The sequence below is a fragment of the Hemiscyllium ocellatum genome, chromosome 32 (genome assembly GCF_020745735.1).
Source record: "Hemiscyllium ocellatum isolate sHemOce1 chromosome 32, sHemOce1.pat.X.cur, whole genome shotgun sequence".
Taxonomy (NCBI): domain Eukaryota; kingdom Metazoa; phylum Chordata; class Chondrichthyes; order Orectolobiformes; family Hemiscylliidae; genus Hemiscyllium; species Hemiscyllium ocellatum.
The window spans coordinates 37,360,760-37,388,660 of NC_083432.1; the positions used below are offsets into that span (position 1 = coordinate 37,360,760).

General features: G+C 40.4%; 1 protein-coding gene across 1 annotated transcript in view; it reads left to right on the forward strand.

The window, feature by feature from the left end:
• Window positions 1-22,642, forward strand: part of kcnh4b (potassium voltage-gated channel, subfamily H (eag-related), member 4b) — a 169,616-nt gene extending 146,974 nt beyond the window's left edge. The window contains exons 14-16 of the mRNA XM_060848909.1: window positions 1,190-1,296; window positions 19,088-19,164; window positions 21,644-22,642. Of these exons, the coding sequence (XP_060704892.1) occupies window positions 1,190-1,296; window positions 19,088-19,164; window positions 21,644-22,642 (1,183 nt within the window). The remainder of the gene's footprint in view (window positions 1-1,189; window positions 1,297-19,087; window positions 19,165-21,643) is intronic.
• Window positions 22,643-27,901: the final 5,259 nt, after the last annotated feature.

Below are 27,901 nucleotides of genomic sequence, written 5' to 3' on the forward strand. Positions count from 1 at the left end.
TGATGATCCTGTCATTCCAGTTTTATAACTTCCCCTGCTTCTTAAATGTAATTCTTAGCTCAAAAAGGACAGTGTCTTCTCTTTGGAGTTGGATGGTTTTCACTCAAGTCCAAGTCAAGAGGCCTAAAAACATGAGATAGCCTAATGCTGCGGTGTTGCAGGTGCTGTCTCTGAAATAAAATGTTAAGCAGAGGCTCCACCAGCTTTCTGAGGTGGTATCGTTGTAAAGAAGAATATTTAGCCATCAGCCAACATTTCTAAAATATACAATGTGGCTAAAATAATATACAATTATACAATTACAAAAATATACAATTGGCTTCATGGTGTTTGAGGGAACTTGCAGTGCTGAGAGTGTGGTGCTGGAAAAGCACAGCACGTCAGGCAGCATCCAAAGAGGAGGAGGATTAACATTTCGGGCATAAGCCCTTCATCAGGAATTAGTTAACTGCGGTTTGTCATCTTATATCGGAAGTACATTGGCTGTATAGCCATTGGAGCATTCTGAGCTCCTAAAATCCCTCTCATTTCATTTCTCTTGTTCACTTCCTCACACTCTCTTCTGAAATTATCGAATGATGACAGTCCAGGAAGCCAATCAGCACTTGAGAAATTCACCCGAGTGCCACCTTGCACCATCTTGTCCCTATAACTGTGTGAATGTTCTCTGTTCAGATATATAGCCAATTATCTTTTAAAAATTTTGATTGAATCTGCCGCCAGTATACTCTCGAGCAGCAGACTCCAAATCTTACCCACTTGCCGTGCAAGAATAAAAACCTTATGCAGTCATCACTTCTTTTGCTGTTTGCATTAAATCAGTGAGTTTTGGTGCTCGATCCTTCCACCAGTGTAAGGCAATGTAAGTCACAAATTACATTTCCATCTGGTTGATACATTTTAATGAAAGTTTTCCAGTCATAATTTTGATATTTGAAGTTATCAGAAACTGAGTGCTGGGCACTGCAGACCTGTGATTGTGAAGTGACAACTTAGCAGGAGCTGTAGAATCAAATGCGGCTCTGAAGGTGAATCTGTTACTTAGTGTGTGTCGAGGTATTAGTCAGTAAGAGTCACTCGAGTCAGCTCCTGATAGAGTGAGTTGGAAATGGTGCAGTCACCAGCTGAGCTTGATAGTCAGCACATGAGCAAGCAGTTCACATTTAATCTCTCACATTTTAATTTGCAGAATTGTTGATGGGATTGAAGACGATGGCAAGACGTATGAAACACCAACATTTCACTTTAACGTGGATCAGAATTTTCAGAAGCTGACCAAAATTTCTCCAAAGAAAGGTAATTGACTGTTTTTCAACATTTGGAAGATTGATCCAAACCGGGAGTATTTAGGGAAGTTTGCACCAGAGTTGAGTTAATTAAAAAGATGGATCAAAAGGAATATTCTAAACAACATGTAGAGACTACTGGATGATTTAATATTGCATTGATATACTTACTAGTACCTTCTACTGCCAGAATTTGCTGGGATCATTGGCTGGGCTCAAGTTAAGGCCCTTCTCTGGTGTCCACATTTGCCCAAGGGGGTTGAATAGGGTGGGGGGGTGAGGGGTGGGGGGGGTTGGTTGGGTGGGGGGCTCTGTTGGCTTGATGTAGAATGATACCGATCAATTAAGTTCAAGCCCTATATTGACTGTGGAAGTTCATGGAAACTTCTTTCCTTGCCGTGACCCATGCTTGATGTCAAGTCATGCCACTGAAGTGGGATAACTGCAGTCCCTTTCTAATGGGCAATGATGCCCATTATTGATGGTGGACCATGGCTAACTCTTCATCCATCTCAGACTCCCAAATGCTCTACAATGAATCACCTAAATCTTCTGTGGTTCAGAATCCTGCGATCCACCAGCATGGGTTGGTCATATTTGACCAGGTTCCTGAAACGAGCCTCATGCAAAATCACTGTTTTGAAAATCCCCAATCACTTTTTTCTTAATTGTACTTCCTACCATTAATCCAACAAGTAGAGCTCACCTCATGACACAGTGAGTCCCTGTCTCTGACTCTGCCCATTTGCCTGGGGATTTGACGCAATTCTAATCCTCACAAGCTGCAAAGTCCTTTAAAGAATCCCTTTGTAGTCATGATTTCAAGGGGTGAGATGGGTATTTTAAAAATGCCCTGTTAAGAAATTGTCAGAATTCCAACATACTTACTTGCGCAGCTGCAAGCAGCATGGGTGTTAAGGTTTCTGTGTAACACCACTGAAGAAAGTGAGAAGATTTATGTTCAGCAGGTTGCAGTGATGTACGGTTAAATTTGCATAAGGCAGCACCTCAGAAACCAGGATACTTCACCAAGTGGCATTTCTGATCCCCTCCCCTCCCGCCAACACCAAAAACTGTACTCCTTTCGGTGATTGCTAAGTCTTTCCAATGCAAATCAGCAGATGAAAGATGTTGCGACAGGGTTACTGGTTTATGGCTATTTCCTGATGAAGTGATGAGTTCCTCTCCCTCCCACTCCACCGAGGACATGCAGGTCCTTGGACTCCTCCACCGGCAGAACATAACAACACGACGGCTGGAGGAGGACTGCCTCATCTTCCGCCTGGGAACCCTCCAACCACAAGGAATGAACTCAGATTTCTCCAGTTTCCTCATTTCCCCTCCCCCCACCTTGTCTCAGTCGATTCCCTCGAACTCAGCACCGCCCTCCTAACCTGCAATCTTCTTCCTGACCTCTCCGCCCCCACCCCACTCCGGCCTATCACCCTCACCTTGACCTCCTTCCACCTATCACATCTCCATCGCCCCTCCCCCAAGTCCCTCCTCCCTACCTTTTATCTTAGCCTGCCTGGCACCCTCTCCTCATTCCTGATGAAGGGCTTATGCCCGAAACGTCGAATTTCCTGTTCCTTGGATGCTGCCTAACCTGCTGTGCTTTAACCAGCAACACATTTTCAGCTGTGATCTCCAGCATCTGCAGACCTCATTTTTTACCCAATGAGTTCCTGTGCCCAGTTTTATGTTTCCCTGTACTTTGGAATAAAGCAGCTTAAATTCATGGAATCATGGAGTTATTCTGATGCAGAAGGAGGTCATTCAGCCCAATGTGGCTGCACCAGCTCTTCAGTTGAGCACCATCACCTCCTGCTACCCTCCTGCTTTCCCATCTAACTTTGCACGTTATTTCTATCCAAATAATTATCCAATACCCTCTCGAGGATATTTATTTAAAACAATTTGTCCATTCTGACATGCCTTCAAAGAAGTTGGGCGGCACGGTAGCACATTGGTTAGCACTGCTGCCTCACTGCATCAGAGAGTGATTAAGTTCAATTCCCGCCTCACGCGATTCTGTGTGGAGTTTGCACATTCTCCTCATATCTGCGTGGGTTTCCTCCGGGTGCTCCGGTTTCCTCCCACAATCCAAAAATGTGCAGGTTAGGTGAATTGGCCATGCTAAATTGCCCATAGTGTTAGGTGAAGGGGTAAATGTAGGGGAATGGGTCTGGGTGGTTGTGCTTCAGCAGATCGGTGTGGACTTGTTGGGCTGAAGGGTCTGTTTCCAAACTCTAAGTAATCTAAAAAGAAAAGTTAAGTCCAGTACATGTAAGCAGAAATCATTCTTATCCAATTCATGGCACAACGATAGAAAGGGTGAGAAAGAAAAGGATTGGAGGTGTTAGAGATCATTGCTATACCACTGCCATATGGACAGTGTATTCCCAACCCATCATGGAGCAATGCTTTCATCATGTTAATAGGAATGACATTCATTCTTGAAAGTGGGAAATCAGCATGTATTACACGTGTGGTCTCCTTATGTAAGGAAAAATATAATGACATTAGAGTTAATCCAGAGAAGGTTCACTGGGTAGATTCCAGATGTGGAGGGATGGTCTAATGAGGTTGAGTAGGATGGGCCTGTACTCATTTGAGTTTAGAAGAATTAGAGGCAACCTTATTGAAACATGTAAGATTCCTAAGGAACTTGAGAGAGTAGTTGTGGAAAGATGTGTCTCCTTGTGCAGGCGTTTAGGTCTGGAGGACATAATCTCAGAGTAAGGGCTTATTTACTTAAGACAGAGATGAGGAATTTCTTCTCTCAGAAGGTAGTGAATTTGTGGAATTCTTTGCCACAGAGGGTTATTGAGGGTCGGATGTTCAGTGTATTCAAGGCTGAGCTCAACCTATTTAACCAATAAGGGGACTAAGCATAGTGGGGATAAAATAGGTCTTGGGGAATTGAGGATCATCAGATCAGCTACGATATCATTGAGGAACATAGCAGACTCAATGGGCTGAGTGGCCAGCTTCTATTCTTACACCTACAATCTTATTCACTAATTGGCATTTTCCATTGACTGGCTCAACCCTATCTCAATGAATGTCTGTCATGTCTCTGAAGCATATCATATTGACCAGAAGCAATCCTCATGTTGCCTTTATTGTGCAGTGTAATCTAGCTTGATGAAAAAAATATAGCAGTACTTTCCTATGAGTAGGACTTACTTCTGAGATGATTTGTCTCTGATTTTTAATGGTTTCTAGGTTGCAATGACAGCAATTCCAGGTGTTATGAATAATCTTCCTTCGAAGGTGCTGGACTGTTTCTGTGTTGCAAACTCAACCACAAATGGGCAAATAGTCACTCTTTAGGATTTTTACCAGGCTGCTCTACCTCCGGTATAGGTTCCCTGCCCAATGAAGGGTGGTTTCTTGAATCTAGAGGGCAGCCTTTAGCTGCACTAGCATCCGGGCAGAGTTAGACCTAGCCAGAGCACAGGCTCCCCAGGCTGGCACAACCAGGCACTTCAACTCCATTCATTCCTTTGCTATGGGAAATTGGAGGCCAACTAGAAAATCCCTGTGTCCTCCTTCAACTGCCTTTACCAAGGCTCTTCATGAGCCTTGTTTGTTACAATATGGATTCTAATGTACCTTTCCAAAAGTTCCCACTGATGAGGAGTGGCACTGGTGCCATTGCTAGAATAGTGCTTCCTTATTTTGTTTCTGCATGGCCATACTATCATTTTAAGATTATGCCCCATTAGGTTTCCCACCTGTGAAAATGCTTTTTCTGTAACTACCCTGTTGAGTTCCTTTGCGCATTTAATTTCACTACTTTTAGAATCCCCTCAGTGTGGAAACAGGCCCTTCAACCCAGCAAGTCCATATCAACACACTGAAGAGTAACGCATCCAGACCCATTCCCTCTAACCTATATTTATTCCTGACTAATGCAACCAACCCTCACATTCCTGAACACTCTGGGCAATTTAGCTTGGCCAATTCACCTAACCTCGACATCTTTGAAATGTGGGAGGAAACCAGAACACCCAGAGGAAGCCCACACAGGGAGAATGTGCAAACTCCACACAGACAGTAGCCCAAGGTTGGAATCGAACCCAGGTCCCTGGCACTGTGAGGCAGCAGTGCTAACCACTGAGCCATCTGCTGCTCTACATGATGTGAATCTATTATTTCGATTTACAAAACTATTATTTCTTCACTAAACAAAGCTTAAACAGGGCCCACATTTTTGGTAATAAATATAAAGTAACTTTACACAAAATGAAAACAGATGTTTTCGAGTATTAAAGCTGTTTTGAAATAAAAACAAATGTGGTAAATGAGAAATCTTTGCCAATAAATATAATGAGCTCTTTGTTTCTTGTGGCAATAGAGATTTGAGAAATGTAATGACTGTACCAAGGCTAATTTGGAATTTTTAATGATTGTGGCGAAATGAAACTTGAAATTAAAATGAAATTGCAGGCTCCAAATTAGTTTTATTAATTTTTCTTTTTGTAAGTTTGAATGAAATTATCAACTGAGATCCTGTCAGCCCTCTCAGGTGGTTTTCAAGAAAGAGCAGGGAGGATTTCAGTCAGTATTTATCATCAGCTGAAAATGTGTTGCTGGTTAAAGCACAGCAGGTTAGGCAGCATCCAAGGAACAGGAAATTCGACGTTTCTGATGAAGGGCTCTGGCCCGAAACATTGAATTTCCTGTTCCTTGGATGCTGCCTAACCTGCTGTGCTTTAACCAGCAACACATTTTCAGCTCTGATCTCCAGCATCTGCAGACCTCACTTTTTACTCGAAGTATTTATCATCAATCAACATTACTGAAATAATCATCCAGTCATTATCAGATTGCTGTCTAAAGGAGCTTGCTTTGTGTAAATTGGCTGCCATATTTCCTACATTACAACATTAACTACGTTCAAATGTTCTGTATGGCACTGTGTGGGCTACTAAATGTTTCAAAATGTCAAGATGCCTTTGTGATCTTGGGTCATTGTCTAAATGTAAGTATTTCTGTTTATAGAAATGTAATATTTAACCTTCTGCTCTCCATTCATTGTCATTGTATCAGAAAAGAAGATTAATTTTCACACAAATGGTGTCCAGAGAGGAAACTTTGCTAAATGCAATTAGCCCTCAGGCTTTTTTGCCAGATGTATTGTACTGTGGTTAAAATGAATTGATTTTCTTATCTGAATTGATCAGCTGCTATCAAACTAGATAGCGCTGGAGACATAGAGAAGGAGTAGGTCATTTCACCCCCCTGAGCAACTCAGGTCTTTTCACTTTCCTGCCTGCCCCAACTCAGAATTTGCTTCCATCACTTGGTCTGGGGAGAAATAATGAGCCAAGATTCTGAAATAGTTCAGTGATATCAGATGGAAGGAGTGTAAGAAATGATTAAACTCCATTGTAATGATCTCCACTGGTCCCAGATGGGTTCTATGTGGAACTGGGAGCAACATGGAGATGTTGGAAATGTTGACATTGGAAGGCAATTTCTTTTTAAAAATAGGATTTGTAAAAATAGAGTCCTTGCCAGTCATTAAAGAATCAATCATGTGCGTGTTTTTGAGACCTCCTTTGACAAAGCGGTTGGTATTTTTTTAAGAATGTAACTAGCAGAACAGATATGGGAGAACTAGTGGGCATAATGTATTTAGAGCTTCAGAAGGCTATCAATAGGAGACTGGTAAATAAAATTAGAGCACAAGGGATTGAGAAGATATCCTGGTATGGATTGACAACTGGTTAACAAACAGAAAACAAAGAGTAAGAATAAATGGGTCATTTTCGGGTTGGTAGGCTGTGAATATAGGGACACCACAAGAATCAGTCTTTGGGCTCCAGATACTCACAACCTATTTCAATGATTTGGATGTGAAATTTAGGGCAGCATGGTGGCCAAGTGGTTAGCACTGCTGCCTTACAGCGCCAGGGTTGACTGTGTGGAGTTTGTACATTCTCCCTGTGTCTGTGTGGGTTTGCTCTGGTTTCCTCCCACAATCCAAAGATGTGCATGTTAGGTGAGTTCGCCATGCTAATTGTGCATAGTGTTGGGTGCATTAGTCGGGGTAGATGAGGGAATGGGTCTGGGTGGATTTCCCTTCGGAGGATCAGTATGGACTTGTTGGGCTGAAGGGCCTGTTTCCATACGGTAGGGAGTCTAATCTATTATCCAAGTCTGTAGAAGACATAAAACTGAGTGGGAGTTAGGTGTAATAAATTATTGTAGCTGGTTGTTGAGGCACTGAGAGAGTCCCAGACCTTGACTCACTCAAGTGGAAAGTAACTGGGAAAAAATAAGTTGCATGTTTAAACAGGAGGCAAACATTAAAACAAAAGGACTAGAGAAGAAGAAAAGGGAAAGTTTGTTTTATAACATGGTGAGTTGTTATAATCTGGGATGAGCTTCCTGTAAGAGAAGTGAAATCAGTTTCAATAAATCTTTTCAATCACACATTACGTATAGGCTTGAAAAGGAAAAGGTTTCCAGACTTTCTCTGAAGAAAGAGTAAGGGTGTAGGATTAATCAGATAGCTTTTTCACAGTGCCAACATATGCATGAACAATCAAATTGCTTTCTTCTATGCTGTAAGATTCTGTTGAAGACCATAACAAGTAGGAGCAGAAAAAGGCCTTCCATTCAGTGAAATAATGATAGAGCTTCTACACGAACACCATTTTCTTGCAGTATCCTAATATCCTTGCTGTTTTAATATGCAGAAATCAATTGACATCTATCTTAGAAAGACTCAATGACTGAGCTTCACGTCCTCTGGGACAGAGAACTCCCCCTGAGAAATTCCTCTTGATCTCAGTCCTATATGGTTTGCTCCTTATTCTGAGACTCTGTCCCTGGCTATAGATCCTCCATCCAAGAAAAAATATCCTTCCTGCATCTATCCAGTTGATCGCACGTAAGAACTTTGTATATTTGGATGAAGTCACCTCTCATTCTTCTAAGTGGCAGAGAATATGGCCAAGTCTACTGAACGTTTCCTCACCAGACAATCCCTCCATCCTCGGAATTATTTTGATAAACCTTTGTTGCACTGCCCTATGGTAAATACATCTTTCCTCCAGCATAGAGACCAAAATTGTGCACAATACTCCATGTGCAGTCTCACAAAGGCACTGTATAATTTTTTATCATAAAAATATGTTTTATTCAGAAAAAATATTTTCATATACATACACAGGTACTAGAACAGTTCTCTATAGTATTTGCATATTAAGAGAAACAAACCTTGGTATGACAATCCCTGCGTTTGCAAAGGCTGAAGACAGTTCTTACTTTTGCACTATTTATGTACAGGTCTGACGGTCTGACTGCTGAATGTGCCCCCATTTTACTGTGGAGGAAAGACAGTAGACTGTTTTTTTTCCCCATGGTGCTGAAGTCCTAGGCCTTGGAATATGCCAGTCTGTGACACTCTGTTGAGGTCAACTCTTTGATCTGGAAGACCAACAGGTGTTTGGACAGATTCAAAGAACGTCATTCCCCTTTCATTGAGTTGATGGTCCTCACGGCGCAGTCAATATTTGGCTTGATATATGTCCCGGGGAACAGACCGTAGAGCACAGAGTCCCATATCACAGAGCTCCTTGCGACAACCCTCATCAAAAACCGCTGCACCTTTGTCCAGCCCTTCTTTACAAAGGCACATTCCAGAAGGGTTGTGTGACAGTCTGTACCCCCACCCCACAGCCACTTTGAGGCAGTATGCAGTAGCGGAGAGAGTCCAGATGTAATGAAGGATCTCACATTTAGTGCCCTTCTCACCGCCAGCCAAGCTATGTCTTAGTGCAGCATGTTTTTTTTAAATTTCAAAAATATACTTTATTGATAAAAATATCTTTATATATGTAAAGTCATGAAAACAGTTTAGTTCTGTATAGTCTTTGCATATGGAGAACAAACAAACATTGGAGTTTAACTTTCCCATCAGTTTGAATAAATCTGAAGGCAATTCTTTCTCATGCATGATGCTATTTACATATAATCGATGCACCGGGAGTGTTCGATAACTGAACAGGCCCCCCACAGTACTTTGGTCGAAAGACCTTTGATGGTGGTCTTTCTCCACTTGGTGCAGTATATAATGGTAAGACATCTCTACTCCTGTACTCAAATTCTCTTGTAATTACGGCCAACATTCCAACTGCCTTCTTAATTACTTGCTGTACGGTCAGGTTAACTTCAGAGGCTCATGAACAATAACACCCTTTAAAGTTCAATGCTTTATAACCTCTTATCATTTAAGAAATAATCTGCATTTCCAAACTCCTGACCAAATTCCAGAGCCTCACATTCCTTTATGTTGTATTCCATCTGCAATTTTTTTGCAAATCCATTAGCCTCTTCAGAAATCCTGTTAAATTGTTGTCGCATCTTCCTCGCCGTGAACATATCCATAAGAGTATCTCCTTCAACACTATGGGATGTTAATCATTAGGTCTTGAGGATTTATCCACTTTAACTCCCATTATTGTCTCTGGTACTACTTTTCTACTAATATTTTGCAGTTCTTTGCTTACAATCACTCCTAAATTCTCAATTAATCATGGGAGTTTTGTTTTAAATGGAAGCAAACACGAAGCATTTCTTTAATTTCTCTGTCATTTCTTTATTCCCCATTGTAAATTCTCCTCATTCTGCTTATCATGGAGCCTGATTTGCTTTTGCAAATCTTTTCCTTTTTACATACCTATAGAAGTTTTTACATTTTAAAAAATGTTTCACACTTGTTTATTCTCATTCTATTCTCCCATTCTTAGCCTTTTTCTTGGTTTTCCTTTGAAGATTTCTAAAGTCTTCAAAACCTGGAGTACTAATATTTTTGACAACTTTATAGGCTCTTTCCTTTGCTCTAAGACTCTTTGGTTTCATTTGTTAGTTGCAGTTGGAACAGCTTCCTGGCTTGAAAGGAATGTATTTTTGTTGTATGCTACGTACCATCTCTTTAAATGCCATCGATTGCCTGCCTACTGTCATATGTTTCAGTAGTTTCCCAAATCACCATAACTAATTTGTCTCTTTGAACTTTAAACTTTTCTTTGTTTGGATTCAAGACCCTGGTTTCTAATTGAACTACACCACTTCAAACGTCATATAGAATGGTATCAGAAAGTGAGACCACTCTTTCTTAATGGATCCTTTGCAACAAGATTATGAATTAGCCCTTTTCATTGCACAGTATTAGGTCTAAGATTATTTGTTGCTTAGTAGATTTCTCAAAACCCTGCTCAACAAAACCAAGCAATGTCATTCACAACATTTATGCTAATTAGGTTTACTAAGTTTGTATTTCAATCGGAGTGCCTTATGAATATGTATTACCTTTGTCATGTCCATTTCTAATTGTTTGACTCATATTGTAATTCATATTATCACTGCTGTTCAGTGTCCTGCAGACAACTCCCACCAAGAGGGGCGGCTGCATTTTGGAACATAACATCCAGGTAACAGTGCCCCTCTTTGATGTGTTGCAATGTTTGTAGCTCAGCCTCCAGCTCAAAAACCTCTGAGCTAAAGCAGCAGACACTTTTCACTGATGTGGTTGCTATGGATTATAATGGGCACACGCTGCAACTTTAACACAGCATCGATCCTGCCTTCTTTATTATGTTAACTAACTTTTTTCAATGTTGCATCATATTTCAATGTTATAATTCAAACTCTCAGTTTAACAGTCTGGGCAGACAGCAAGCACTGAGAGGCACTTGCATTTATAGATACTTTTGAATTGACCTGTTCAAACATGCTATGACACATCCCTGGGGAAGGTGATACTTGAACCCAGACATAGGCACACTACCACTGTGCCACAGAAACCACATTTATATCTATAATTGTCTTAATCAACCTATCCAGACAGGTTATGACATGCCTGATAGGGAAGATTGGACTTGAACTTGGATCTTTTTGTCTGGAGGTATTTATATTCTGAAAAAAACCATTACTCCACTCAGCTAAAGCAGAGACACCTGTTGGAGCAACTTATTGACTAGTTACACCAGCTTTGAGAGAGAAATCATGGAAGAAACTTAATTATTTGAAACAGTAGCTTTTCTCCTTTTGAAGACAAATTTAGTTAGTTACAAAATGTAAATAATAAATTGACTTAAGGGAGAGATTAATGCTTAAGATCACCTCAGTCTCCCAATTTGGGACTTCAACTATAATGTGCAAAGCATTAAATACATTCGTGAAGAAGCTATTTTGAATTTCTTTCTGTACTGGACAGCCAAACTCCTTGGCTTGATGGACAACTTTGCAGGACTTCTAGATTTGTGTGTAACAGGAATAAAAAGCTAGACATTGCAACAAAAGGAGCTGCGAATAATCTCTAGACTAATTCGTTGTAAGAATAGATGGCTCGTCAGTGAGAGAGAAGCTCCACTTTGAACATTGTTAGCATTGTCTTAATGAATTTGATTAGTTTAATTTACTACTGGGAAACAGATAGTGGATGATTGGCTTGTGTATAAAGCAGAAATTATTTTAAACCAGTGCTTTCCTTTAAGTTAATTGGCTGCATTTTGAAATGATCAAAAAGATTTGGGCATATTCAACTGCATTTTGAAATGTCGAAAGGTTTTGGTGTTGTCTCTCTGAGAAGTTCATAAATTTTTAATCCATTGTTTTTAAAATGGATAAACCAAAAATACAAACAGATGCCTGGCTCAATTTGCTGCTGTATTGCCATTTTGCGTTGATGCAAAGTGATTTCCACATAAATTAATGCAAAACCTGTTAATATTACAGAAACTTGATTCCAATCTGATGATCTTGATCCGTGATTTTCACCAAGCTGGCCAAACGTTAAAAATGGGAGGTGGGAGTCATTTCCAAGATTCCTGTCTTCAGTCTCCATTCCTGTTCTTGACATTCTTAGACATCATGGGAAATGGGTGTGGATAACGAGTGTTAATGCTTAAGATTATCTCAATCTTCCAACTTGGGAGTTCAAACATGATGTGCAATGCTTGAAATGCATTCATGAAGAAGCTATTTTGAATTTCTTGCTGCACTGGATGGCCAAACTCCTTGGTTCGATGGACAAAATTGCAGGACCAAGGGGTTTGGCTGCTCAGTGCAGCAAGGAATTCAAAATAGCTTATGAATGAATGCAAATCAAGCATTGCCCGTTACGTTTCAAGTCCTGAGTTGGAAGATTGAGATGATCTTAAGCATTAACACTCGTTATCCACATCCCTTTCCACGCAGTGTTCCTAGCCTTGGCAAGACGTGGCCATTTTAAACCCTCTCTGGCAAGTTTGATAGAGTGAGGTTGGTTCCATTCGTGATTTTGGTTTGCAGTTTCTCAGAGAAATCGTGAACCCTGGAGATCTGTAGTCTCCAGAAAGAATTAAAGAAAACTATTCCACAATTGTTGGATTACACTGTCCTCTGACCTTCTCTTAAGCTGTCAACCAAAAACCTTGTAATTACATATATTATTGTCAGAATCCATTACAAAACATAAAAAGATAGAATATCAGTGTAGGAGTGAACTATTGGCCTTTCATGCCTGCTCTGCCCTTCAACATAATCATGGCTGATCATCCAACTCAGTGCCCTGTTCCTGCATTCTCCCCATATCTCTTGATCTCTTTAGCCCTCTGATCTATCTCTAATGCCTTCTTGAAGACATTCAATGTTTTGACCTCAATGGATTTCTGTGGCAGAGAATTGCACAGGCTCACCACTCTTTGGGAAAAGAAGCTTCTCCTCATCTTAGTCCTAAGTGGACTATGTGATTCCTTAAACAGTAACCTCTGGCTCTGGACTCCCTGGTCATTGGGAATATCCTTCTTGCATTTACCCTGTCAAAAGTCTTCTTAGAATCTTATTGACATCTATGAGATTCCCCCCCATCCCCCTAAAACTCCAGTGAACATAGTCCTAACCAATCACTCTGGTAAATCTGTGTTGTACTCTCTTCATAGCCAGAACATCCTTCCTCAAATTAGGAGACTTCAGAGCTCTTCATAGTGTGTAAATAAGCAGACTGGCAACAACATTATATTGGATTGCTGTGCTGAAGTCTCGGAGGAGAACAGCAAATTTTTGATTCCAAGCAAACAGTGTAGGCAAATACCAGCCCAAACTGTCATTGTGAGACTGTTCATTGGGCCACTTCGGTGGTCCAATGCTGCTTTGAGGACAGCGTGTATGGCACACAGAGCGCGGGCATACATGAAAGATCTCACATGTAGTGCCCTTCTCAACACTAACCAAGCGATGCTTTGGTGCTTGTTGGAAAGCTCTGGTGATGAGGCATCCTGCCCAATGACTTTGACGGTTTGCTCAGTGATTGGATCATCCCTCTTCTTTTCCTGCAGGCTCTCAAGGACATTGTGCATTGACCACTTCCTGATGGACTTGTGGTCAAATTTTCCTTGCAAGTATTTCCACAAAGGTCAAGTGACACGGAATGCTCTATTTGGAGTATTCCATGACGCCGAAGCCAGACCCGCCCTTTGCAACACCAGGGATGGGTAGAACCTCAGTGCCCGTCAGGAGTGCAACAAGTCCCAGAACATCCGCCAACCAGGAACCCCAGATCACAGCTCAGTGGAGCCTAATTGTAAAGCTCTGGCAATTGAGATGTGTCCACCATTAGGTCAGAGTGAGAAAAGGGGTCTTCCAGCCAAGGAAGCCTTTGGCACTCAGAAGGTCCTCTGTGGGTCACAGGATGCCCTTTCAGGAGGCCCACTTCCTGAGCCCACAGAAACATTCCCAGGGTGTGCTGGTGAATTAAAGGTGTGAATAAGTCACCATTCAGTGCTGTTAAAACATCATTGTCGTGGACCTCAATTGACCTGGGATGTGCAGATACCTGCCACCTTTTCCATGCCAGTGGTAAAATACCAACACTGAAAGCCAACAGACAAGCCCCCACCCCCCACCTCCACCCCATATTACATCTCCACACCCCCATATTCTCCCATTGGGTTTGCTTTCGTACAATTCCAGTCACGGAAATCTTGCTCTAACTCATCAACAATTAATTAAAAATGTACTTGCTCAATAATACAATTGCTATAACGTAACCAAATAATAGCAATGAACAGTAGTGACTCATTGGCTTATTAAAAACCATGATATAAGTCAAGGCCTCATAATATACTCTCTAAGAACAGTTTGTACAATGCTATGAATATAATGATTGAAAGAAAATTATTTGTAGTGAGAATGCAGATCATATTGTTTTCTGAAGACAGTTCTATTGTAGTCACAGGAGTGATGAATGATATATAATGCATCACCTATTACTTTACACTGTGGTTTTGCTTCATCTTCCAGGAATTAAACAAACCCATTCATTTGTCTCATGTGCATGAGCCCAGGCTACAGTGCAGTTGCAACCTGAAATGTTATTAGCATGAAAATGGGATATAAACAAAGGACTGGAGGAATATACCTGATTCAGTTGTGGCTGATCTTCAATGTTTTGTTTCTTGTGAGATTATTAGTTTTTATATTTGAATAATTCTGAAAGCAACATTTCACAGAAGTGAAATGCTCTAGAGGGAAAAAAAATAGTCTAAATTTCCAATTTATGAGGTTGCTGTCGCTTTCTTTACAGCAGAAGCACATGTCACACCCAGAACAAAAAAGCAGGGCCAACATCTCCCACCCCTCCAGCAATAACAGAACAGACAACACAGGAAGAGGCAATTCAGCCCATTCACTTTATACTTGCATTTGTGTTACCTTTCCTCTCAGCATAACCCTTCAATTTTATATTCCACCACATGCTCAACTGCCAGGTCAATAAATAGGGCTTTTCATGTTGTCTCTTTTCAATGTTTTTGTCTTGCTTGGCCCTATCACTGCTTAACCATGTTGGGCCGAACCGTGAGCAGTTATTGATTGGATTTTGTCCACACTGTTGTTTCTCTATTAAATCTTCTAGCTGGTGATGATAGAAACATCTCTGTTGTGGCTTCTGAAACAGCTTTGCAGTCTGCCAGCAGACTGCATCTATTGAATTTGAAATTTCTTCCTCTTAATATGAAGCCCGATAAAGCTAAAACTGCTTGCTCTGATGAACAGACTTATAAACCTAAGATATAAGAACTGGAGTAAGCTAATTGACCCTTTGAGCCTATCATATTTGATACTCTACCTCAACTCTAGCTTCCAGCAGTATAGAGTCGAGAGTGTGGTGCTGGAAAAGCACAGTAGGTCAGGTAGCATCGAAGAACAGGAAAATTTGCTTTTGCCTTCCTGCAATATATCCCTCCTCTCTCTATACAGCAACTAATTGTTCAGGATATCATTATGCTGTATATCAGTGCAGAATTAAATCCTTGCTGTTGATAGTTATCTTCACCACACTCTAACCATCTGATCTAATTAGTTCCCCAACTTCCCAAATCTCCAAAATTCCTTTGATCTCTGTCTTGGAATATGTTTAATGACTGAGCGTTAATACGTTCTTGAGGTACAAGATTCATGACACAATGAGTGAAAAAATATTCTTCTTATTAGTCCTAAATGGTCAAACCATAATTCAAATATTGTGGCTGCCAGGTCTAGATAATTCAGTGAAAATATCATCCTGGTATCCACTTTGTCTAGTTTCTGTCTTGTAAGACATCCACCTGCTTTCCAGATAATTTAAAATGCCAATACTTTAGAATTACTGCTGCCATTATATCAGATCAACAACCAAACTTGAGGAGAATATCTTCTTGTGCTTGGCTGGATAATTATTTTTCTGTAAATCTTAAATTGAATTGAATTGAATTAATTGTCACGTATACTGAGGCACAGTGAAAAGCTTTGTTTTGTGAGCAATACAGGCAGGTCACATAGTTAAGTAGCATAGATAGTAAATAACAGGTAAAAAATGGCAAGAACAAAAATACAGGTACAGGCGAATTTTAAGAGTTTGTGAGTCCATTCAATATTCTAACAGTAGGGTAGAAACTGTTGTGAAACCGGCTGGTGGGTGTGTTCAGGCTTCTGTAACTTCTCCCGATAGTAGAGTTGTTGTAAAACATTGTCAGATGGGATGGATCTTTGAGAATGCTGGCAGCCTTTCCTTGACAGCGGTCCTGGTAGATGGATTCTATAGATGGGAGGTTGTCCGGGCCAAGTTCATCACTCTCTATAACTGTCTCCAATCTTGAATGATACAGTTGCCTTACCGGGTAGTGATACATCCAGACAGAATGTTCTCGATGGCACATCCATAAAAGTTGGCAAGGGTATTCGCCGTCATTCCAAATTTCCTCAGCTGCCTGAGGAAGAAGAGACATTGTTGGGCCTTTGTAACCAGTGCATCCACATGAAGATTCCAAGAAAGCTTGTTGTGGATGACCACTCCCAGGAGCTTGACACTCTCCACTCGTTCCACCTCTGCACTGTTAATGTGTAGGAGGCATGAGTAACATCCCGCTGAAAGTCAATAATGAATTCCTTGGTTTTGTTGGCATTGAGAGCTAGCTCATTCTCAGTGCACCATGTTTCCTGGTCCTCCACCTCCCGTCTGTGATCTGTTTCATCACCATCTGAGATTCGACTGACTGGTGGTGTCATCAGCGAACGTGTAAATGACATTAGTCTGGTATTTTGCGACGCAGTCATGGATATACAGTGAGTACAGTAGGGGGCAGAGTACACACCCCTGGGGGGAGCTCTAGTATTGAGTGTTAGTGAGGATGTAATATTGTCCCCAGTCTTCACTGATTGTGGCTCATGGGTCAGGAAACTGAGGATCCAGTTGCAAAGAGTGGGGCTTAGTCCGAGATCACTAATTTTAACAATCAGTCTTGAGGGGATAATAGTGTTGAAGGCTGAACAGTAGTCAATGAGTTGCAGTTTAACAACCCCAAATCCATAACAATGCTTCAGATGCACCTCTTAAAACCTGTTTATAAGAAACTTCCTGATGCTTTAACCCAAAAGACAAATTATATTGAAATGTGCGCTTCAGAAGTTTAGTCTGGAAGTTACTGGCGAAGGTAGTCATGGAAAAACGTGTAATGCATCTGTAAGTCCATGACTTCAGTAGAAGTGTCAACATTAGTGGCATTAAACAACAGACAGAACAATTTTATACAAATGCATTATATTTTGGACAGAGATTTATAAGCCCTTATTTCCATGTTTCCAACTTCTTGTTAATTCCCAGGGATGTGCAGTTCTGTGGCCATGGCAACAGTTCTGGAGTATTATCTGGGTGGACAAGATTAGATTATGCTCAGTCTGTGGTCCTTTGATGGACAGCATAATTCACCAGATCCCTAGCCAATTCTGTCTTGTCTCTTATGCTTTATCCAGTCACATGATCCAGGATGCATCTGCTTTTTGAAGTTGGGGCTGTATTGCCATTTCAAACTCTTGTTATTCTTTTTTGAAAAACATTTGGAGAAAGTATCAATTACTTTTAATTAATAACTTCCAATTGTTGAGGCATATCTACATGACTCAATGGCATATGGAGCCATTTGGAGTGGAGTAATCCACCTGTAGTGGTGCATATGGAACCAATTCAGCTATCAAAGATCTTTCTTTGAGAAGATTTATAGCTCAGGTTGAGATTCTAGATATAAGTTGCTCGCTGAGCTGGAAGGTTCGTTTTCAGATGTTTCGTCACCATACTAGGTAACATCATCAGTAAGCCCCCTGTGAAACGCTGATGTTGTGTCCCACTTTCTATTTATGTGTCTTTGTTTCTTAGGGTGGTTGATATCACTTCTGGTTCTTTTTCTCAGAGGATGGTAGATGGGGTCCAAATCGATGTATTTATTGATGAAGTTCTGGTTAGAATGCTCGGCCTCCATGAATTCCCATATGTGTCTTTGTTTAGTCTGTCCGAGGATGGGTGTGTTATTCCAGTCGAAGTGGTGTCCTTCTTCATCTGTATGTAAGGACATAGTGATAGTGGATCATCTCTTTTGGTGTCTCGTTGGTGCTCATGTATCCTGATGGCTAGTTTCCTGCCCATCTGTCCGATGCATTGTTTGCTACAGTCCTTCTGTCCCTTCAAGAAGAACGGATACCCAATAAACACAGTCTGCCAATTTCTCGACAACAAACCCAAACAAGCAAACACAATGCGCCCAGCAACTTTAGCCTCATTACCCAACATCAAAGACATCTCTGAAATGACTTCCAGACTACTCAGACCCCTTGGCATCATAGTAGCCCACAAGCCTACCAACACACTAAAACATCAGCTATGAACCTAAAGGGTCCAATAGAAACAACCAGCGAAACAAATGCCATTTACAAGATGCCATGCAAGGACTATAGCAAACATTACATTGGACAGACGGGCAGAAAACTAGCCACCAAGATACATGAACACCAACTAGCCACCAAAACACATGACCCACTATCACTAGTATCCTTACATACAGACGAAGAAGGACACCACTTCGACTGGGACAAGCCTGGCATTCTAACCAGAACTCCGTCAATAAACACATTGATTTGGACCCCATCTACCATCCTTTGAGAAAAGGAATTGGAAGTGTTATCACCCACCCTAAGAAACAAATAGAAAATGAGACATAACACCAGTACTTTCACAGGAGGCTCATTTCTGATGTTACCTAGTATGGTAGCGAAACTTCTGAAAACAAACCTTCCAGCTCAACGAGCAAACTTACATCCAAAACATCTTTCTCTCTATAAATAATGATACCAATCTGGAAGTTAAAATTTAAAAATAAAATGAAAACTTCCAGTTCTCTCAGACTTAATCATGCAATATCTTCAGGCCTCATCTCTAAACCCTTTCCTTTCTGTCCCCATATTCCCTTAATGATTCTATCTTTTGTTGACAGCTGCATCTCAGGTGAATCCAGCTGCGGCAGCTGAGGCACAAGAAATAAAACGGAACATCTGCAGACTTAACCAGGAGGTAAAGTATGTGGAAAACTCTGACAACTTTCTGATTTTTGTTACAGCTGAATTGTCTGTAATAGATTGTTCGCCGTGCCACTTCAAATAGAATAGTTGCCGCTCTCTAATGTTGTTGCTTTTGCAACTTCAAGTTTCATGGAAATTAAAACTAAACATCACTATAAATGGACCAAAAATTCAAACTGCTCTTCAGAAAAAAGGACAGAGTCAAAACGTGTGGTGCTGGAAAAGTGCAGCCAGTCAGGCAGCATCTGAGGAACAGGAGAGTCGACGTTTTGAGCATAAACCATTCATCAGAAACATTCTTGATGAAGAGCTCATGCTCGAAACATTGACTCTCCTGCTCCTCAGATGCTGCCTGACCAGCTGTGCTTTTCCAGCACCACACTTTTTGATTATGATCTCCAGCATCTGCAGTCCTCACTTTATCCTAGAAAAGAAGTACAGGTTATTCTCCTAAGGTCTGAGTCCTTGAGTCAGAGGGTTATTATACAGATTTCTCTCCCACCACCCCAGGTTCAGACACACATAGTTGTACTGCTATTGTGATGATGCTGTCACTTTAAGAGATTATTTTGATCTTTAATTTGAAGAGAGGGTTGTAAGGCAGAGGTGTCAAGCTGTCTCTAAGAAAGTGAACAATTTGTAAGTTTTGTTTTAAAGTTGGAACAATGGAAGCCTGGGTGTGACCAGATTTTCTCGGTTTTTTTTAGTTTTTAGGTTTAGTTTTGAGCAGAAGCGATTTGGGGTCTCAAAAGAGTTTGAAGCTGCAGTGAATGTCTCCCAGCTGCCATTCTCTCTGAATCTTCTCTTGATGGTTTTTACCTCCTGGATTGGAGACCTGCATGAGAGAAACTGTACCTGAATCTGCCTTGTTGCCCAGGGATGTGTTTATGAGATATTACTATACTGGAACAGTTAATTAGTAATAGTGACTGTATATGTTATTCAGTTAAGGTGTCCAATCATTAAGTTACTGCAAATTCTTCTTTTATTTGTTTGTATTCTAACTATAATGTTTAAAATCATTTTGTTTTGCTTAACGTCAAATACTTTGATCAGTCACATAGCATCTGGAACACGGCATTTCACATCTACCTTTAAAATAAAGAAAAGTTCAGGTCTAGGCTACCTTCTTCAAATATATTGAGGAGGTTTGGTCTGGTCCATAACACTATGGCAGGCAGTAAGGTTGGGAGAGGTTTCTGCTCAGCTAGAACCATATGGTAGCACAGCAGCCTTCCAATGTTAAAAGACTTCACTGCAGGTTCTTGGCAAGTGCAAAGCGTCATGTTTGTTCTGAGGGACTACCACATTCTTTGTGATAAGGTGCCTAGTCTGTATTCCAGCTTGCCTCCCAAAACATTGGTCACTCAAGGTGATGTGAAAAGTCAGAAAGTCTTGAAGGCAAAAGGTAAAAAGAATTTAAGTAAGCAATATCCTCTAGTATCTAACTCACTGCACTAATTACATTTAACAATTACACCCACACAGAGAAAACAACTTGAAAACTTGACATTTCCCATTTGTTTGATAGCAGCTCTACATATGAAGTCCTGTGGAGATATCATTAGTAGCATTTATGCAGAAAAGTGTGCTTAGGTGGAAGCTTGCTGAATTCCACAAAATATATGTGGGAACTAGAGTCATTGCATTCCAGTTTGTGTGTAGCAAGATTATTCCCAGATGTTTCCTAATCTCTGGATGATGTCTCTACTATTTTGTTGCTTTCATAAAAGGCATCTATTTTATATGTAATGTCATAAATGTTTCAGTCTCATCAAGTTTTCTTGCCAATTTTCTTTCTTCCCTCTCCTGAGGATATCCCCTTCTGTGGCACTGCCTCAGAGGAATTCACACCCTTGGCAGCTATTATTATTGTGCATGCCTGGTATTTGAGCACTGTCAGTCTGTTGCCTGTTCTAATTTGCCACATGTTATTTTGCAGAATAGAGTTAAGCCACTCAAGCAATGATGCTGCGTACCCTGCGGGAAAGAGTGTGAATTAAATCTTTCCCCATATGTATAATCTAAGAACAGCATCTATGGTGTTGCTGAAAGCTTTCATGCTTTCCATTCCTTGCCACTGTAGGGTAGTTTCTTGGTGAAAGTCAAAAATGTGAATATGAAGGAAATAAATGAAATCATGTAAAAACTGACTGATGTAGTGACTGCTTCTGAATTTGCTGTTTTTTGTGGAATAAATATTCTATGGCACAGTGCTGGTACAGACTTCACAAAGTTTTAAAAGCCTCGAAAGATGAAATTCTCCAGACCTGTACTTATGCCTTCAGCATTCCTATAATGCTCAAGAGATCTATTAGCCACTTTAATTTTACTTTGGCATTTTGTTCAAATACTAAACCTGCATTAATACTTCAATAACACCTGTTACTGCAGGAATTAGAATGCTATCTTCTGAAATTAATGCAACAAAAATCATTCAGCTGCTAAGAATCTGTCTTGTCTATTTACAGATGAATGATCTGAATCAGGAAGTATCTCAGCTTGCCAAAGAGCTTCATCATATGATGCACCTTCTTCAAAGGCAATTGGCTGCTCCGCAGTACACCCCTACAATGAACTGCTCCCCCTATGTTGTCTCCATGGTTTCATCCTCAACTCCTTCTGCAAACAGCACTGGGGTTGAATGGCAACCAAGATGCTCATATGCTTTACAGCCATCTGCTCTACATGCACAACCTGGCCCAATCACTGGGACTCAGCACAGCCAAAACACAAGGACTCCCAGCTCCTGGAACTTCAGCAATCCTTCAACTGCAGCATGCTATCCAGGGAGTTCTGTGAGGGCAACTGTATCATGCCAAAGGACAGCGGATGTAGAACTTCACCATCCAACGGTCAACTGTTTCCACACAGTCTCAAGTCCTGTGGCGTCATTTCATTATCAAATACCTCCAGGTGATCAGGGAAAGAGCCCAGTGCATCACTCAGACTTGAATCGAGTTCCTACTCAAGCTGTAGCAGGCTCTCCAAATGTTGCTCGGTCGGTCTCACGGAACAGTGGATGCTCCATTGCTGCTTCTCCTTCTGGGCGGCCTACATTAGCATCCCAGAATCTAAACCTTTCAACGTCGCCAAGCCCTTGTCATTCTCTCTGTCCATCTATAAGTGCCAGTACCTCTCCTCTGATTACAGCGGGTGCGAATCTATCTGCTTTGCGAACTTCAAGCTCCATGCAGCCTGTTCACAACTCTTCAAACTCTGTGCATTCTGTTCAAATCTCACCAACCCCCAGCCCACTGATTTCAATCATTCCTACACCTTATCAGCCTGAGACCACCTCGCTAAACATTTGTCAATCCTTCTCAGTCATTCCCAATCCTAGCCACTCCATATTTAGCTCACCAAGCTCTAAACAGTGTTTCCCATTATCTGCTGTTTCTGGCTTGAGTTCTAAGGAGGATTTAATGGAGCTGAACTCTACAAGCACGGGCGATGAATGTATATCTTGAGATCAAGAATTGAGTATTGATCAGAGGCCCAGATAATAGCTTGCAAATAAGCCTTGTGGTTTGGATTAAATTTCCTTATTTGTGTTCTACTTCTAACTATTAAACAAATGACACATTTAGGGAAGTGAATGCTAAAATGATTATCTGGGCTTATGGATTGTTTAGTTTCAGGATTGACTTTCTGCAGTGCATGTGCCAGTTTACAATTTGTTGTGTGTTCATCATGGTCAGATTTGAAAGCAATGGAATCCCAATGCGAGGTGCTGCATTTTGGGAAAGCAAATCTTAGCAGGACTTGTACACTTAATGGTGAGGTCCTAGGGAGTTTTGCTGAACAAAGAGACCTTTGAGTGCAGGTTCATAGATTCTTGAAAGTGGAGTCGCAGGTAGATAGGATAGTGAAGGCAGCGTTTGGTATGCTTTCCTTTATTGGTCAGAGTATTGAGTACAGGAGTTGGGAAGTCATGTTGCGGCTGTACAGGACATTGGTTAGGCCACTGTTGGAATATGGCGTGCAATTCTGGTCTCCTTCCTATCGGAAAGATGTTGTGAAATTTGAAAGGATTCAGAAAAGATTACAAGGATGTTGCCAGGGCTGGAGGATCTGAGCTACAGGGAGAGGCTGAACAGGCTGGGGCTGTTTTCCCTGGAGCGTCGGAGGCTGAGGGGTGACCTTATAGAGGTTTACAAAATTATGAGAGTCATGGATAGGGCAAATAGGCAAAGTCTTTTCCTGGGGTCAGGGAGTCCAGAACTAGAGGGCATAGGTTTAGGGTGAGAGGGGTAAGATATAAAAGAGACCTAAGGGGCAACTTTTTCACGCAGAGGGTGGTACGTGTATGGAATGAGCTGCCTGAAGATGTGGTGGAGGCTGGTACAATTGCAACATTTTAAGAGACATTTGGATGGGTATATGAATAGGAAGGTTTTGGAGGGATATGGGCCGGGTGCTGGCAGGTGGGACTAGTTTGGGTTGGGATATTTGGTCGGCATGGACGGGTTGGACTGAAGGGTCTGTTTCCATGCTGTACATCTCTTTGACTCTATGACAACGAACTGAGCAAGTCAAAGTTTGACTCATCCGCCTGCCTATAAACCACCACAAAAATAAAGTACACCATGATGGAAGTAATTAACATTCAGTTAAAGCCCTTTTCAGCATTATTATTCAAAGAATTTGAGAACCTACTTCAAAGAACAGGTTAATTGACAGAAACTGGACAAATACTTTGTTTCACCTATTATAGCTCGAAAGATCTCTGCAAACAATTATATTTAAAGTTAAAAATAAATTTGGAAGTGAGCTGGTGCTTTGCAGTGGAGTATTATACCATTTGCACTAACATGGAGAGGAAAGGCAAGAGTCATAGCTCAGTTCCAATCAGGCAATATGCCAAAGTATGGGGTACCTTTTACCCACAGGGAGGGAAGTAACACAGGAAGACAATTCAGTCCACACTATTCTTGCTGAGTGGGTACAAAACAATGTTTGTCGAACTTTGAACTCAGGTCACCTGCTTGGCTTGGTTCACGAGTGGTGCCAGAAGACTGTAAGGAGATGGAGGACAGGGAAGACAAAATGAAAAAAGCAGGAATTGCATATGTTGAAACCCAGACAAAAAAAACTATTGAAAGCTAAATCAGGAAAAATATAAATCTCAGGGGGACTTAGATTATCTGTTTATTTTGAACCTACTTGATAACTAAAACCCTGGTAATGTATATCTACCACAGATGAACCCATCCCACAGTGAGGTTCAGTTTGGCTTCATTCATCTGGTTTGCATATTAGCTGGTATTCAAGGGGATCTTGCTATTATAGACAATGTAGACAGAGCAACTGAACTTTGCGCGTTGCTGCTGAGGCATTTAGACACATGGACAGGCAAGGAGTAGAGGGATATGGGCCTTGTGCAGGCAGTTGGAAACAGCTCAGAATGGCATCATAGTTGGAACAGACAGGGTGGGTCAAAGGGCCTGTTTCTGTTCAGTACTGTTCCATGTTCTGTATTCTAGGAATAAATTATAAATGGGCTAACTGGATCCAAAGAGCCAGAGTGGGATGAATGTGAAATGCTGGTGTTTATTTGACGATAAATCTGTGGTAATCCTGAGAGGCTGTTCAGCAAATTGCCTCGTGGAACCTACATTGTGGAGAGATTGCACCTCGAAACCAAAAGATGCATGTGGTATTTTCTGCTTACCCAGCTGATATGAAAAGAATATAAACAAACAAGGCAGAATTGCTTTGAAAGGTACTAAGCACTGTAGAAGAAACAATACAAAGAATTCTTTCATGATATAAAGACAGTTGAATGTAAAATGTAACGTATTTTTAATATGTTTTGAGTTATGTTCATCTGATATAAATGTGAGGGACAGAGGACGTTCCCTCCAGGCTGCAGGGAAGAAAAAGTACATTGTCTCAATGTCATAATTCTACTTGCATGTTAATATATTTGCGAGATTTCTTGCTTAAACATCTGTAAAAAATTGTATTCTATACAAGGCTATCTTTATACAAAACTCTTTGAAGTCCAAGTAGTATTTTCTGCCATATGCAGAAGGTTAAATACATGATATTTCTATTCCATTAAAAATATTTGTTTTGGTTATTTTATATCCATTTTAATTTACAGAATAGCATTCTTGTTGCTATGAAACAAAGGGATTCTGTTAATGTCTTCAAAGTGCATAATAAAATCAGTGCTCGCTGGGTTAAAGGAGCTATGTTGTCATTTTGAGGTGGTTTTAAGGAGGCTAATTTCTTGCTCCATAAAATTATAGTGGTTGCTTTTGAAGACAGAGAAAGTAATGCATTAGTTTGTAATAAAGAACTCGATAAAATTAAATTTCTGGAGTTTTCTATGAACATTAAGAAAAGTGTGCATATAGCTTGCCATCTTCTGTCTATCTCAGTTTATTTTCACAATGGAATTACTTTGTCATAATGTAAGCATCTTTGTGGAGGAGAAAGACAATAAACAAGGTAACGGGAAATCCGTAGTCTAATACCAGCCATAGGAAATTTCTAAGAACCCAGAATTCAGGATAAATTAATGAGTAATTAGAGAAGCATGGAATAATTAAGGTAATTAATTTACAGAATTGTGACAGGCAAGTTACATTTTGAAGAAATGACTATACTTAAAGGAAACATGGTTGTTTTGGTGGATACAGATTTTCAGAAGGTTTATGAAAAGGTACAAAGTTAAAAATCACACAACTCAAGATTAAAGTCTAACAGATTTATTTGGAAACACTAGCTTTCTGAGCGCTGCTCCTTCATCAGGTGATTGTGGAGAATAAGATTGTAAGACACAGAATTTATAACGAAAGTTTACAGTGTAATGTAACTGAAATTATGTATTGAAAAAGACCCGAAAACTATGTATATATTTTCAATATATAATTTCAGTTACATCACACTGTAAACTTTTGCTTTAAATTCTGTGTTTTACAATCTCATTCTCCACAACCACCTGAAGGAGCAGTGTTCCAAAAGCTAGTATTTCCAAATAAACCTGTTGGACTATAACCTGGTGTATACCCCAGTCCAACACAGGCGTCTCCAAATAATGAAAAGGTAGGCACTGTGGGTTACAGAGCATGGTGGCATCCTAGTGAGACTGCATGTTCACTGACTTTGACTGTCAAGAGAGATTTATTGGTGTCTCAAAAGAAATAAAACTAGATACTTAGAAATTGCCATGTGGTGGAGGGATTGTACAAGTGGCATGGTAAGAGAAAAGCAGAATAAAACATAATGGTAGTGAAACTGCAAGGGAAGAAAAGGAAAACAGATAAAAGTGACTGTGAGAAAGAAAGAGGAAAAGAAAAAAAAAGGGAAAATAGCTATTACCTCATTTTCAAGGTGAGGGAGACAGGCTGAATATTAACACAGGCTTCCCTGAAAATATTATTTTCAAAATGTCCACTCATGCTTTGCTGTGTTGGCCTCAGCTGTTTGCCAACACACAGACTTGACAATGGTTCTTAATGCATTTCCAGCAGCATAGTTAATAAGGTGCTAGCAATCATACCATTGTGTTCCTCCATTTATTGCTTGGTACAATGTCCTGCAACATTTTTACCAAATGATGGTTCCTGTTAATTCATGCTATTCTGTGTTTACAATTTAAGTATTGTTCTTTCCTTAATTATAATTTAGGTAACTGCAACTGTTTGTAATTCATTTCAATTAGTATTTATAGCCAAATTGTCCACTTATCTTGAATTTACTAATTAATGGCCATTAGTCAGATGATTATAATGGCTGCAGGGAACATGTAGTTCAGCTCTTTCCTATTATTCAAATATGCAAGCAAAATTATATGGCAATAGATGAGTTGCATTTGTTTTTTTTTTGCATCCTCTTGTTTCAGTCATAATGTATTGCTTGCTTACTTCCATTATGTTGCTGCAACCTATAAAGGACTTGCACATGTTTAGTGGCAACACATGGTTCTTAATTGCTGTTGTGTTGCCAATCACTGAATTCCCTTACCTTTGTTGTCATCAAGGTGTTATTTAAAAGTGCTTCTCCCCAGAACTGAGATGACGGTGATCAGTTGATAACTGTGCTGAAGTTGTTACCTAATTGCAATTCTGCAGCAGCATTTCCCCTGTATGGATAATACAACAACATTAAGGCAGTTCAAATCCTTTGTTCAGACCATGGAAGACCAGTTAGCAGAGACTGAGGTCAATATAGAATCATTAAAGTAAGTTTTAATTAGAGTTTGAATTACAAGGCAGTATGTTCAACATCATCTTTTTTAAAAAAACAGCAAAATATTGGAGTTTGGGTGGCTTTGGGGTGAACTTGATTCTTGGATTTGAGTGTCCATAGGTTGCTCTGAAAAGTGATTCTTTCGTTTTATATCAAATGGTGGTATTGCGAAGAATGGTTATTGAACAAATCATTCTACTTTTAAAATTCTAGACTTAACTTTTTCATCTTTTGATTATTTTGTACATTGCCAGGTCTAGGTGAAGGGCTGAGACCCACAGTAGACAACATCATCACGGTGAAAGAAATTGGGAGAGATTTGCATAATCAAAAAGTAGTTAACATCAAAAGCAAAATAAATAAGGATCTGCCAAGAAGTAAATAGTGTCACATTTTTGCAGGGTTGAGAAAATGAGATAGAGAAGAAAACAAGGAAACAAACCTTTAATTTGATGAAGGATAAAATTGTGTGCAGGATAAAATATTACACCATTTTGCTCGTTATATGCTGAGTGGAGTGCTGACAT